The 14321-nt window shown below is 34.4% G+C and overlaps 1 protein-coding gene across 2 annotated transcripts; it reads left to right on the top strand.

The window, feature by feature from the left end:
- The first annotated feature begins 427 nt into the window (after positions 1-427).
- Positions 428-6217, top strand: LOC122051188 (cycloartenol-C-24-methyltransferase 1-like). 2 transcript variants are annotated; one of them, XM_042612176.1, is made up of 13 exons: positions 428-573; positions 1402-1499; positions 3565-3631; positions 3905-3978; positions 4125-4209; positions 4299-4354; positions 4607-4661; positions 4793-4840; positions 5089-5172; positions 5252-5452; positions 5535-5660; positions 5744-5841; positions 5928-6217. In XM_042612176.1, exons 2-13 carry the CDS (start codon positions 1417-1419, stop codon positions 5977-5979), a joined length of 1029 nt encoding a protein of 342 aa, XP_042468110.1. In that variant the 5' UTR covers positions 428-573; positions 1402-1416; the 3' UTR covers positions 5980-6217. The 2 variants fall into 2 exon arrangements, with proteins under 2 accessions (XP_042468110.1, XP_042468111.1); XM_042612177.1 differs by lacking the exon at positions 428-573 and adding an exon at positions 782-918.
- The last annotated feature ends 8104 nt before the right edge of the window (positions 6218-14321 follow it).

Genomic DNA, 14321 nt, shown 5'->3' with positions numbered 1-14321 from the left:
TTTGATTAGATAAAATATTTTTATAATTTATCTATCTATAATATCTAACCGTTTAGAATGACTCTAATTAATTTGAAAGATAACAATACGAGTTACACATGGGATTATTTTGCATAATAGACGGACTATTTTGATAAATTTGAAAGTAGGATAAACTCTGGAGCATTTGGACGCCAACTTGGGCAAACTATAATATATAATATTATAATATTTTATTTATTTTTTATTTCCTACTATAAAATTAACTATTTAATTAAACCAAACACATGGACAAGAATAAAAAGCATCCCTAAGCGGTCTCAAGACCGTTTCTAGCAATTCTGACTCTGAGTGGTGCCTATTGCTGTATCTTATTTAGATCTACACAGCGATCAGCCACCTAATACCTTCTTGATTCCGTGTCGTGTTTGTGGCCGATGCACCCATTGGTCGGGCCAGGTGTGCCCCATCGACCAAGCGTCCACTCACATCGCATGTGACGCCTTCGTTTATTATTAGGCGCCAGTGCCTCCGTAAACCCTTATCTCGTCTTCATCCGGCTACTCCTCTTCGCCACCGCTCGGCTCATCGGAGGTAAGCCATTCGCTCCCCTCTTCTTCCTCTACCCCTGCATTTCTCTAGGATTATTTGCCTCTGTCGTTAGGTGTCAGCTAGTTTGCATAGATCACATCAGGATTTTGTTGGATCTGTGGTTTTTTTTCCGACTTCATGGTGGTCACCACTCACCATGTGGGGTGAATACGACGGCAGGAAAGTCATTGACGGGTTGTGGTGTTCTGTGAGTGGCATCTATTGGCCGGGGTGCTTTCTATAAACAGACCTAAAAATCTCTCACCGTCTTGGCCATAATTGGCTATCGGACTCCAGAACCATCGATTCTGAGATCTCTGCCTCCCTCTCTCTCTTTCTTCGGTCTATGTAATTTTCTCATTTTCCGTCGATTTCTTTGTAGTAACATCTCTTATTTCGTCTGACATTCGTTCGCTCCGTGGATGTTTTTTTTGAAATGATTGTATGCCGGTAATGCCATTTTTCGCTCTTTCTTGGAAACGAAATATTTCTGTATTTTTTTTTATCTTTTCTGGGACGAAAAGTCATGGTGGATTCCGGTCGTGTTATATTTAGCTGATTTGATATACTGAATCTGTAATCCTTTGCCTCCATATTTTGTGTCGCCGATTTTGCTACTTCTTCCTCTTGTTTTTTTTTTTAATAGTTTCTAAAACTTTTTTTTGGAGTTTCTGGTATGTCATCGTCTATTTAAAATCTGTTGCATGTTTCTCCTCAGCGGCCATACCCTGAAACTTGAGTTGTTTGTTGTCTTGGTATTTCTGCTTTTTTGTTTTTTGGTCATTTTATTTTTGTTGGTTATTTCAGTCCCTTTTTTTGTATAACACTCAGAAAGTTGACTGCGAGATGTCTAAATCTGGAGCTTTGAATCTCGTTTCGGGAGTTGGAGGCAAGATAAACAAGGAAGATGTTCAATCTGCTGTTGAACAGTATATATTTCTACTCATCTTATGTCTTACTATTAGGATCAGTTCTTTCTAAAATTTTAAGGCACAATAGTGAATATGTTTGAGTAACTAGTAAATGGGTTTTTTAATCTCAACTGTAAAACACAAAATATAGATAATTTCTCAATGCATGTGTTGGTTTCCTCTTCTGCATGATTGATCAAATTACCAAATGCATTATTCATGCGATGCCTTGGATGATAACTGCAACACTATACGAGTAGGACTTTATGATTTTACCCTTTACTTGCTGATTGATTCAGAGGTGTCAATGGGTTGTGCCTAACTCAAACTACTCAGTCTAGTTGGCCCGTTTGGATGTCATGCTAAGCCGAGCATAGCCCATGACATCAACATTACTCACCTAGCATGTCTCGGGCCTACTCGACCAGAAAATAATAAAATAATATAAAACATAAATGTATTTTATAAACAGAAAAATCAGAAAAGTAGAAAAACAAAAATAATTAAACCTGTGAATTATAGGGAAACTTAAAAAAAAAAGATTTTTTTTGTACCATTTTGATAATTTTAGGCTAAGTTGACCAAAATTCAAACTAACTTATTCAAAACAAGTGACATTTTGATATTTAAAACCTTTTTGACCATTGAAATTGTCCCTATCCTCTTTGTCAACACGCAGGTTGTGCTCAGTCCATTCACACCTCCTAGCCCGCATTGGGCTTGAACTGTGCCAGGCTACCCACCACCCGACCCATTTTATGTCATTGTGATCTTCTATGATTTCTTTTAAATCAGTATCTTATATTTCCTCTTCTATATATTTGAATTTCTCTCTAGCTAATCCTTACTTATTTGCAACCATCAGAATATCACTAGAAGTATCACATGCACCATTAATTTAGCAGCTGAGCTCATAGTTGACCATTTTCAGCTAGTAAGGATCAAATAGTTACAATCTTGCTCCAACTTTGATTAAGCCCGATGAATACAACTGCACACCATTACCTACTTGTTTTTCCTCTTTCTATTCTTTGTTATCCATGTGATTCTAGTAACTTAGTCCTGTCTCCATGAACCTATGCAGTCTCCCGTTTCACCATGGGAGGACATAACGATGGAATTAGCTTTTCTTATCATCTATTTCCCGTTCAAATATCCATTTTTTAGAATTACAATTATCTTGAAATTTGGACATAATTCCATCATATAGTTGTGAGAAGCAGCATACACGAACTCTCTAGTTGACTTTCTAGGAGTTGGTAGATTGACTAGTCAATATCTCAAAATTGTTGAACATGGCCGTTGCGATTCTTGCCTGTTGTGGCTAAAATTACTCTTTGAATTGAAGTACATTTGGAATGTCTTTCATTTTACCAGAACTGCATTGTCGTAACTTCTCATTCCATGTTATAAACAAGACATTTGTGTTTCTTTGACCTTTTGCATTGCCAGCAGTTATCGAGTGTGACTTGTACATGAGTTTATCTAACATGCGGTGTTAGGATTAAGATGGAGTCAGGTTAAAAACTGCTATAGTGACTACTCAGGTGAATCTCTGATCTGCTAGATATATGGCTAAATCAACAAAGAAGTGGACCATAAGTCTTCAGATCTTAGCATTTATGTAGGTATTAGACAATCCAATAATTGTGATATATGAATCTTGACTTTTTTTAGCAACCAAGATTGAATTATCTTGTAGTGCCCTTGCAACTAGGTTTTTTAGAACATAGTTAACACCCACTCTCTCTTGATCAGTAACTAAATTTTTTATGTGAATGACCTGGTTGTGGATTCATCTAGTAACAAAAGAACTTTTATGACTATCCTTGTTATTGCTATGTGCCACTTATGTTTATTCAATACATAAATTAGACATCAGTCAGTTTCCATCAGATTTTTTATGCAGAAAATAGAAATCCATTCCTTTTATATTAGCTCCATGTTCACCCAGGATATTATCTTTTATGACTAGACACTTTTTCTCAGTAGAGTTAAAATTCTTCAATCTCCATATGGCCAAAATTGCAAATTCATTTGGTATATATGTGTATATATAAATGTATTCTGATTGCTGCATTAGGTATGAAAAATACCATACCTCTTATGGTGGGGATGAAGAATCAAGAAAAGCAAACTACTCTGATATGGTAGGCTTCATATATCAGTATTACCTTTTCGTTACTTACATTTTGCAAATTTTTAAAGTTGTGGCCGATTGTTTAATTATTTTGTCTTGAATAAGAATTTGATTCTTGATTTAGGGTTACCCATGTGTGTATACTATGTATTCATTTTATGTAGTTGTCAAGTGCCATATATTTGTTGATTTTCCAAATTCAAACTTCCATAATTGCAATATATACTTTTATCACATGTTATCAAATGAATGATAGCTTTGCATTTTGTTTTATGCATCTCAGGTGAACAAGTATTATGATCTTGCCACTAGCTTCTATGAATTTGGTTGGGGAGAATCATTCCACTTTGCTCATAGGTAGGCAGTAGCAATTTATTGTTGACCATAGTCCCTGAAATTATCTGATATTGAAGAAGCATCATCAAACTCACCTAACAACCCTTTTTTTTTTTTACGCTTTCTAGTCTACCTTGAATTCTAATGTCTAAGTTTAATATATGTAGATGGAAAGAAGAGTCCTTGCGTGAAAGCATTAAGAGACATGAGCACTTTCTTGGACTGCAGTTGGGGTTGAAACCTGGGATGAAGGTCTTAGTCTCTTTTTTTATGTCATTCATGAATTGATTGAATATTCTCTAATGCTTACAACTTTATTTATTGGTTCCATTTTGATTTAGGTCCTAGATGTAGGTTGCGGAATTGGTGGGCCTCTCCGTGAGATTGCTAGATTCAGGTATAGATTTACTTGAAAATGAGGGGCAAATCTGCTGAATTTTTTCTTACTAAGACTAAAGAAATTTAATAATCTTTAGTTTATCTTTCCCTTAGCTATTGGTAAGAGCTGGGCTTAAAAGCTTAAAATGATCGGCATATAGTTCTATAGTGTTCTCTAAGTAATTGTCGCCATGAATTGATATTGTTGGAACAACATTTGCATAAGTAGTTTCATGGAACTTTAATGATACACTGCATGTGAATTTTGCAGCTCAACATCCATTACAGGATTAAACAACAATGAGTATCAGATCTCTAGAGGATCGGTAGGTGGACATTGTTTAAATCCATTATTTGTGCACACAAATGAAATTTGTATAAATCTTTTAGTTTGCATTCCCATCATCGATTTTCAGTTATCATGTCTTTTGCATTCCTAATAAATATCATCCTACAGGCGCTCAACCGCATAGCAGGGTTAGACAAATCATGTGATTTTGTTAAGGTTTGTTCTATCCTGTAGCTATGCATTTTGGCATTTGAGTTATATCTTTGGTTCTTTTTTATTTCACAGAATGCATTTTTGATTTTATGATTCTTATATGAGTGCCGGTGGACATTTTTGCTATTGTCCAAAATTCTCTTAATAAAAATTGAATTTGAGGCAGTCATTTTTGCACTATAAATTCAAGTTTTTGGAAACAAAATCAAAGTGAGTTGAATTTTTTGATTATTTTTTCATGTGAAGTGCAGGCTGATTTCATGAAAATGCCATTTTCTGATGACACATTTGATGCAATCTATGCAATTGAGGCAACCTGCCATGCTCCGGATGCGGTATGTAGTTTTATAGCTTCCCCTGATTATGGCATTTATTCTTACAAGTTATGAATGGTCTTCAATTTGATCTGGCAAGGTTGGCTGCTACAAGGAGATCTACAGAGTGCTAAAGCCTGGTCAATATTTTGCAGCATATGAGTGGTGCATAACTGACCATTTTAATCCAAATAATGAAAGCCATAAAAAAATCAAGGCTGAAATCGAGCTTGGTAATGGACTCCCCGATGTCAGAAGTACAAGAGAATGTCTTGATGCTTTGAAGCTTGCAGGATTTGAGGTAAAGAAATCTGTATGCTTCTTTCTTATATATATGTACTCCTGTTTGCTATCATCTGTCTACTCATCATGTTCCCTTTTAGGTTACATGGGAGAAAGATCTTGCAGCTGATTCTCCCTTACCTTGGTATTTGCCTCTGGATACTAGTCGGTTTTCCATAACTAGCTTCCGCTTGACAGCTTTTGGTCGGTTTATTACGAGAACTATGGTACATTATCGTCTATTGTTATAGATTCTGTTTCATCCGAAGCTATTTGGTTTTTTTACAGTAGATGCCATCTTATTTTGCAGGTTAAGACATTGGAATTTTTAAGGATTGCCCCAGAAGGTAGCGAGAGAGTTTCAGCATTCCTAGAAAAGGCAGCTGAGGGTCTTGTGGCTGGTGGAAGGTATTGCAAAATATGTATTTTGCAACTTCATATTATTATATATCTAATCTTTTCCATTGACACTCCCCTTTGTTGAGCTATTGCAGGATGGAGATATTCACACCGATGTACTTCTTTTTGGTAAGGAAACCTCTTTGAGATTCTTGAAAAAATGACGAGGATGAAGAATGCATTTTGCTAAGGTAAGTCGTGATTCTGCTTTAGCGTTTTAATAAGTGTTTCAAATCAGTGAACAGCGTCTGAAAAATGATTTCTAAGTTTCCTGGAACATGTATTTTTTTTAGGTAAGTTCTGGTTCTGCTTTAGTGTCAGATGCTGGTATTACTTTGTCAAATTCTTTATGAATTTGGTAAATTGACACCAAGTTTGCTATTAATCTTCCGAGTTGTTCGTTTTTGTTTGCCTTCTCTAATTAACAACACCTCCTGCAGCAACTAACACGTTGTTGCCTTCTCTAATAGCCCAAATATGTCATAAAATAAAATATAGTTTTTTTTTTATTTATTTTTTTTACAAAGAACGACTAATAGAGATTTCACAGATTTTATCATTAAAATTTTATTAATAAATTGACTAACTTTAAATAAATAAATAAAACACAAGAAAATAAAAATGCTATAAATGAAATACGATTGAATTATTTTTTAAAAATTGTTAAAAAAGGTAAAATTCAATTAAATGTATGAATGGATTAGACGGGGTCCATTAAGTCGGGTGTGCTTATTGAGTTGATTGGCCCCAACTGCACTGATTCATCAATTCAGCAAGGTAGATGATTCATTCAAGCTAAATAGTTTAGCTGAGCGGCCTAGAGTGATGAAGCCATATGATTAGCTGATTGTGTGGTCAGTTAAGCTAGTTGAATTATATTGATTGGATCAGATGTGCCAATATGCTAAATGGACTCACCGTGCTGGATGAACCTGACACTGATTTACTGTTCTAGATGTATTAAATGAACTAAGGTGATCAAATGGACAAAAATGGTTGGACAACCCTTTTGGGTTAGAACAATATGTTGAACAATATAACATAACAATCTTAGTGATTGCACCTTCCTCCGAAATCTATTTTGGACCATTGAACAATTTTTATTTTTCAGATTATTATCAAAGATAAATAGGAAATTATTGAATTAAAAAATATATTAAATTTAAGATTCAGACTTATTTGATTTGTAAACATGAGTTTGACTTGCTAAACTTCACGTCTGAAAGATAAACTAGGAGACTAAGTTATCGCTAAAGAAGGCCGAGCTATAATGTCAGATGTCAAGTATTTTATTATTATTATTTTATGTTTTTCTTTTGATTATATTATTTACAAATCTATGAATTTTATATTTATTTTCTAAACCACATCAAGAAATAATTATTATTATTTTATCCCTTGTTTATTTCTTTTTCTAACATTACTACTTTTGGCCATTCTTTGTGAACCGTAAATGGGTCGACTAATTTTTTTTTCCCATTATTCATCTAAATTTGAAATTACTAAGTAAGAACATAATGTCCTTTCTAAATCAATTTGTCAAAATACCCCGGGCTCATTTGGTTGGAACCCATAATCATGTATAGAGTATAGAGAGGTAAATTAAAAAATTAAGTAGGTCATCATATAAAAAAATGTTTTTTTGAAAATTGATTTTTATTTAATTTGACAATTTTATCATGCGGTCAGTCAAGCCCGTGGTTCTAAATCAACTAGAGATGCATATAAGTAATGAAAAAAAAAATAAGGCAATTTAATTCTCTATGTTTACCCAAGACCTCTTCGAGTAGTTCGACTTCTGAGTGGTGACTATTGCTGTACCCTATTTTGATCTACACAGCGATCAACCTTGGTGACTCCGTGTTGTCTCCGATCAACCCAGCTGAGGTGTGCGCCACCAACTGGCGGCGTCCACTCACATGGGACGCCTTCGTAGATTACTTTCAGCCCGGTGCCGCCGTCAACGCTATCTCGTTTCCCCCCTCGTGCATCCTGCGCTCCTCTTCGCCAGCATTTCTCTAGAATTCTTATCTCTGTCTTGTCAGCTAATTTTCATCGATCGACATCAGGATTCTGTTTGATCTGTGTTTTTTTACCGTCTTCACCATTCAGAGTCGATACGACGGTAGCAAAGGCTGTGGACAGGTTGTAGTGCTCAGTGAGTGGGATCTATTGGTGACAGTATACCGTCGGACGCCAGTTCCATCGATTCTAATCTCTCTGTTACCTCTGTGCTCTTTCTTATTTGAAACGAAATATTTCCGTATTTTTGGATCTTTTCTGGACGAAAAGGCATGAATTTTGGCCGTGTCATATTTAGCCGATTACTCAGCAGTCATATCCTAAAACTTGAGTCGAGTTGTTTGTTTCGTTAGTCTTTCTTCTTTTTTGTTTGTTTTTCGGTATCTTATTTTTGTTGGTTATCTCAGTTCAGGACAACACCGTTTAGCGACCGAAATTTTAATCGTCGATCACTAAATGCATTTAACTAGTTGATTGTGTGGTCAGCTAAGCTAATTGAATTAGATTGATTGGATCAGATAGCCAATATGCCAGATGGACTGATCATGTTGGAATCGAATGAACCTGACATGGATTTACTGTTCAAGCTAGATGCATTAAATGAACTAAGATGATCAAATGGACAAAAATGGTTGGAAATCTTTTAGGTTAGACAATATGTTGTGCCCCTAGATCATTGTCGAGTTAGTTATCATATGATAAATTTATAGAATTGAGCCAGAGTTGAATTCCGGTAAAAATTGAGTAATTATTTTCTTGTGATGAATAATTTTAATTTTTTGATTTATTCTCTCCCAATAATGTGAAGGGAGGTAATCAAGCCGACAAATTTAACCTTTTATCTAATATGTCAAACAATATGTTGAAAAATATAACATAACCATCTTAGTGATGACACCTTTTGAAGAATACAGTTCTTCCTCCGAAATCTCTCTTAGACCATTGAACAAATTTTATTTTAAGATTATTATCAAAGATAAATAGGAAATTATTGAATTTAAAAATATATTAAATTTAAAATTCAGACTTATTTGATTTGTTTAGATGAATTTGACTTGTTAAATTTCGTTGGAAAAATAAACGGAGCTAGGGCCCTCATAACAAGTGGGGAAAAATATTTAAAGCATAATATATTATATAAAAATTACATAATAAAATATTTTATAAGAATTCTTTACGAGTACACATATTTTACACCTATTTTAAAAATGACATAATATTAATTCATTGTCAATTGTATTAAAAATTTCTTTTTTAATATAAATAATCAAACAATCATTGATTCACCGATCTCCCATTCAATTTCGAAGCCTATTTTTCACAATCTTCGTAGCAAAAATTGTCTTTTCCATAATTGCTGTAGCCACCGATAACGCAAGTGCAAGTTTAATAAGCTTATACACCAATGGACATACAGTATCTCTTTTTGTTTCAACTAATTCTCTCGCAAGACTTACTATTCCATTCAAATTTGTAAACTTTTTACTGGAGTACATATCTATGAAATAATTATCAAGATGATTACCTAATGCCAAAATGTAACTGATGAAAAATTTGTGGGATAAAATTTAGCAAATTGAAGCAACTTTTCCTTGTCAAAAGTAGAAAAAAGATTTTCTAGACTAAGACATTCCATAAAAAGAAATAATTCAGTATTTACTTTTTGTAAATTGATCATTAAGCTCTTGAAGTTGCATATACAAGACTTCATAAAATAAACTAAACTGGCAGTAGTGTAAATTGGTAACAACTAGAGCTTATGTCTTGATCTGCCTATGAGAACACGAGCTTCATTCATGTCTAGAATTACAATATCATGGCAATTACAAAACATCATTACTTTATTCAATAAATCATCCCAACCATTATCTCTCATCGATTGCAACCTCTCTTTTGGGATTTTAACTTATACCATGGCATTGATAATATCTTGATTCTTTCTCTACAAAATCTGGAAAAGCTCATTTATAACACCCAAAATGTTCTTCAGTAAATGCAAAGTGAAAGCAAAATCATATGTTTTTAAAGAATCCAAAAGATCAGCAACTTCAGCCTTTTATTTTGAACGAAAACCATCTTTCACTACCTATTCTAAAACATCAAGAATAGTGGAACAATGCCCAATTAAACTCATTAATGTGCTATAATGTGAACTCCAACGAGTATCGCCAGTTTTTTTGAGTCTAAATTCTTGATTTAAGTACTACAAGAAAAAAAATCTAACAACAACAGTTTTTTACCGTTGTCGTAACCCCTTTAGAACTGTTGTTAAATGTCATGTTGTTAAAGGGGTGCTTAAAGATAATGATTTTTAACCGTTGACTTTGAAAGCAAAGATAATAATTTTACAATGGTGAAAAACCATTGTCTTTTCCTTCAAAGACAACAGCTTTTCACCGTTGTCTTTGAGCGTGTGCGTTTAACAACAGGACATTCAATAACATGTTTTAAACTATCTACAATAACGGTGAAAAATTATTATCTTTTTTTAGATAAAAATTTAAAAATATATTAAAATTTAATATATAATTTTTTAATATTATAAATCATTCAAAATACTAAATCTGAAAATAAAATTTAATATATAATTTTCTAATATTTGAAAATAATATTTACAACATTTTGAAAAAATTTCATAAACAACCAATAAAATGACAACTAACGATACTATTAAAACAAAAGTAGAGCAACACAACATCCTAATCCTAGAAGAGTAACACAACATCCTAATTATGTTATCCAATTTTGAAGAGTTGGATCATTCAAACTACTTTTGCCATGTACAACACTAGAAGAGTAACAAAAAACTGCTTCTTAATTCTCTCAATCCTTCATCTTCTTCATCCTTGCCATGTTTGCATTGTCCTTGGATCAAAGTGGATCATTCAAACTCCACCTTTAAGAAGAAGATAAAGAAAGGTCACTTGATTTGAACTAAATGGCTATGAATAATAAAAAATCTGAAATCTCATAAAGTAATCTCATAAAGTAGACTTAATTCATTAATAATGCATCATATTGATAATCAAATTGCATAACAGTTCAATAGGAAATGTACATATATATACTACTAGCCAACCATTTATTTATTAGAAATGTAAAGTATGAAGAAAATAATTGCAAATAAAGAATAACTGCAAATCAAGTATTTGTAGAAAATCATGCAACTACATACATTCGACCGAAGAAATTATAGAAAATCATGAGCTTCAAAAGCATATGGATTGTAAAGTAAAGATGATCATTTGTCACATAGGAGTAGCCATATGCCTACAGAAACATTAAGTTAGAACACACATGATCTGAATCATGTCAAGTGGAAGTCAAGATACCTTGATCACTTCCCATTGTACATGCTTTCTTCCTTTCATTCCTTTGTTCATAATTAAACAATCTTAACACCCTTCATATATACATTCAACATGGATGATATATGAGTGTTTTATGACTAAATTAAATGCATAATAAAAAGCATATATGAATCACATTTCCATTAGGGGTGCTGGACCATACATTGTACTTCATATTTTTGTGAATACATCCTCATTGTATGATTTTATGATAAAGAATTTTACATTAGAGTATTTGTCAGAGAAGTCTAGCTGGTTGTACCGTCCCCTGTCTAGTGGTACTCTAGAGTTCTCATTCCAAAATGAAGATAGGCTCTGACTCTCACTAGAAATCACTGGAACATACCTAGTAGCCTTCTGATTCTTCGAATAGACTTCCCTTGGTCCTTTTTTTAGCTCACTGAATTCATGATCATTATTACGAACTCAAGGATGATAATTCCCATCCATAAACATACCTGGATGTCCATATCTAAATCCACGCATTCTGCTAGTAACCAAAGACACAGTTGAACTCATTCTAGATGTTGACCATGGGCCATTCATTCCCTGGAAAATATATGAATAAGTAATAAATGTCACGGGATACAAGCATTTGTAATGTAATTGTTAACCTTGACCATCAAAGAAATACAACATAAAAATGTAAATACTCTAAAAAGGAGGCATGATAGAGTTTCGTTTTATGCTATGAAACGATATCAAAAGAATTTAAGTTATGAACCCCTTCTAACTATACTAATGTAGTATAGAAATGACTTAAGTCGTCTCCCAACGAATGTGACGATAGGATGATAGTTCTTAGGATTGATTATTGCTTTTGGGGTTTTTGATATGAAAATGGGGGGGTTTGAATTTTGAAATCTAATCCTAATTAATGAAAGACAATGCAAGTAAGAAAATCTAGTCTAACTTAAACTATGATTGTAAGGAAATTAAATACAACATAAAGTAAGCAAATAATGAAATTAAGCATGGAACGTAATCTAACCTTACCTAATTGTAATTAAATGAAGACATAAACATAAGAGAACCATGAAACATTCAATTACCAAATCATGGCAAGAATCTAAGTTAAGAAAATGCAAAACTAGGATGACAAAGACGGTTGGGGCATTTCAATGAACACTTGGTGAGCATTATGCAAACTAAGCAAAGTACGTGCAAATTGAGCATTGGAAATCATCAAGTAATACAACCATTCAACACACAATTGAAACACATCAACTCAACTCAAAGAAATAACTAACAATCAGCGCAAAGCATTAAGCAAACTAAGCAAAGTACGTGCAAATTGAGCATTGGAGATCATCAAGTAATACAACCATTCAACACACAATTGAAACACATCAACTCAACTCAAAGAAATAACTAACAATCAGCGCAAAACAACTCTAAAGAAAGGAAACAACCCAACACATTGGAATGGCTTCGGATGGAGGCTGCTGGGCCGGATCTCCCTCTTCTTGTTGGGTTTTTCGGGCCGCGAAAATTGCTTTTCGTGTCGCGGAAACCCCGAAAGCCCCTAGCCAATGGATCCGTGCAAAGAAAAATTTGAAAACATACGAATACGAGTTTCTACCTAGATCTACACTTAGATCTACAAAAGAAAAAGGTTATACCTTTGAAGCGAAGCCCTTCGCGTTCCCGCTCGTCCAAACGGTGCCGGATCTCGAGAGTATCAAAATAGATACCCCTCTAGAAGTATCCACACGGACACGTAGGTGGAGAAAAGCCACACAAAAGGGTGTGCTAGCACCTTGTGTGGTTCGGCCAAGTTGAGGAGGAGAGGGAGATGGAGAGCTAGAGGAAGAAGATGGAGTGAATGAGTCTTCAATGAAAATTCATTCCCATTCATCCTCTTGTGTGGCCAGCCACTTGAGTAACTCCCACTCATTTAATGTGGCCGGCCACATTAATGGGAAAGGAGGCTTGTAACCTCCATGAGGTGGCACACCATGATGATGTGGAGCATCATCATTGGTCCACATCTTGCCATCTCACTTATGATGTGGCAATTAGTCAAGTCAAACTTGACTCTTCCTCTTCCTCTCAAGTTAAGTCAAACTTGACCAAATCTCTTCCATGGTTGATCTAATCTAACCATTTGATTCAAGCCAACTTAATATAATGAATCTAATTCATTAAATTAAGTTGATTTAATGAGTCATAATCTAAATTAGACTTATTGAATACATGAATCAACTTGAGTCCAACTCAATTAGCCCAATTTGGATTACTCTTAATCCAATTTGATTCATCAAATGAATCTAATCCTCTTGGTTCATCATATGAACCTAATCTCCATCTAATTGTCCTTAGTGTGTGACCCTATAGGTTCTTGTAACGTTGGCAATGCCCCTAAACCCATTTAGGAGCATAAGTAATGAGCGGTATCTAGCAACACATCATTACTACCCAATGTTACAAGAATGTTGAGATCCAACATCACCTTGTGACTACTAATTGTGACTCCTCACAATATATGACATTGTCCTTCTATCCTAGACATCTAGATTGATCAATATGAGGCATAGACCGTGTCATCCTCTAATCAATCTAAATCTTGAACTCCAAGTAGACTCACTAAATCAAATGAGCTCAATATCCTATATTGACTCATTTGGGCATTGCCATGCACTTCATGGTCTCACTCTATCAAGAATATCGATGTCGCTTCCGTCATATAGGAGGGATAGATCCCATCTACATCACTCACATCCCTCTGCATAATTCGTTACATACCCAGTAATCGCCTTTATAGTCCACCAAGTTACGGGTGACGTTTGACGAAACCAAAGTACATAACTCCTTATGTAGGGAACTATGGTGACTTCAGGTCTAAGGACTAATAGTCATACTAATAGCCACATAAGAAAGTATATGACACTCATATAATGATCCATGATACTTTCTCATGGCGGGTCATTCAGTATACATTCTCTAATGCATACTCATGTGTCAACTTGATATCTCTATATCCATGACTTGTGAGATCAAGTCATCGAGTTGACCTACATGCTAGTCTTATTGCATTAACATTGTCCCTGAATGTTAATACTCGACTAGGAATGATTAAGAGTAGTGTTCCCTATATCATCTCACTATCGATTCAAC

The sequence above is a fragment of the Zingiber officinale genome, chromosome 3A (assembly GCF_018446385.1).
Source record: "Zingiber officinale cultivar Zhangliang chromosome 3A, Zo_v1.1, whole genome shotgun sequence".
NCBI lineage: Eukaryota > Viridiplantae > Streptophyta > Magnoliopsida > Zingiberales > Zingiberaceae > Zingiber > Zingiber officinale.
Note: the sequence above shows the minus strand (reverse complement) of the source record. Positions and strands in the feature narration are given on the sequence as shown.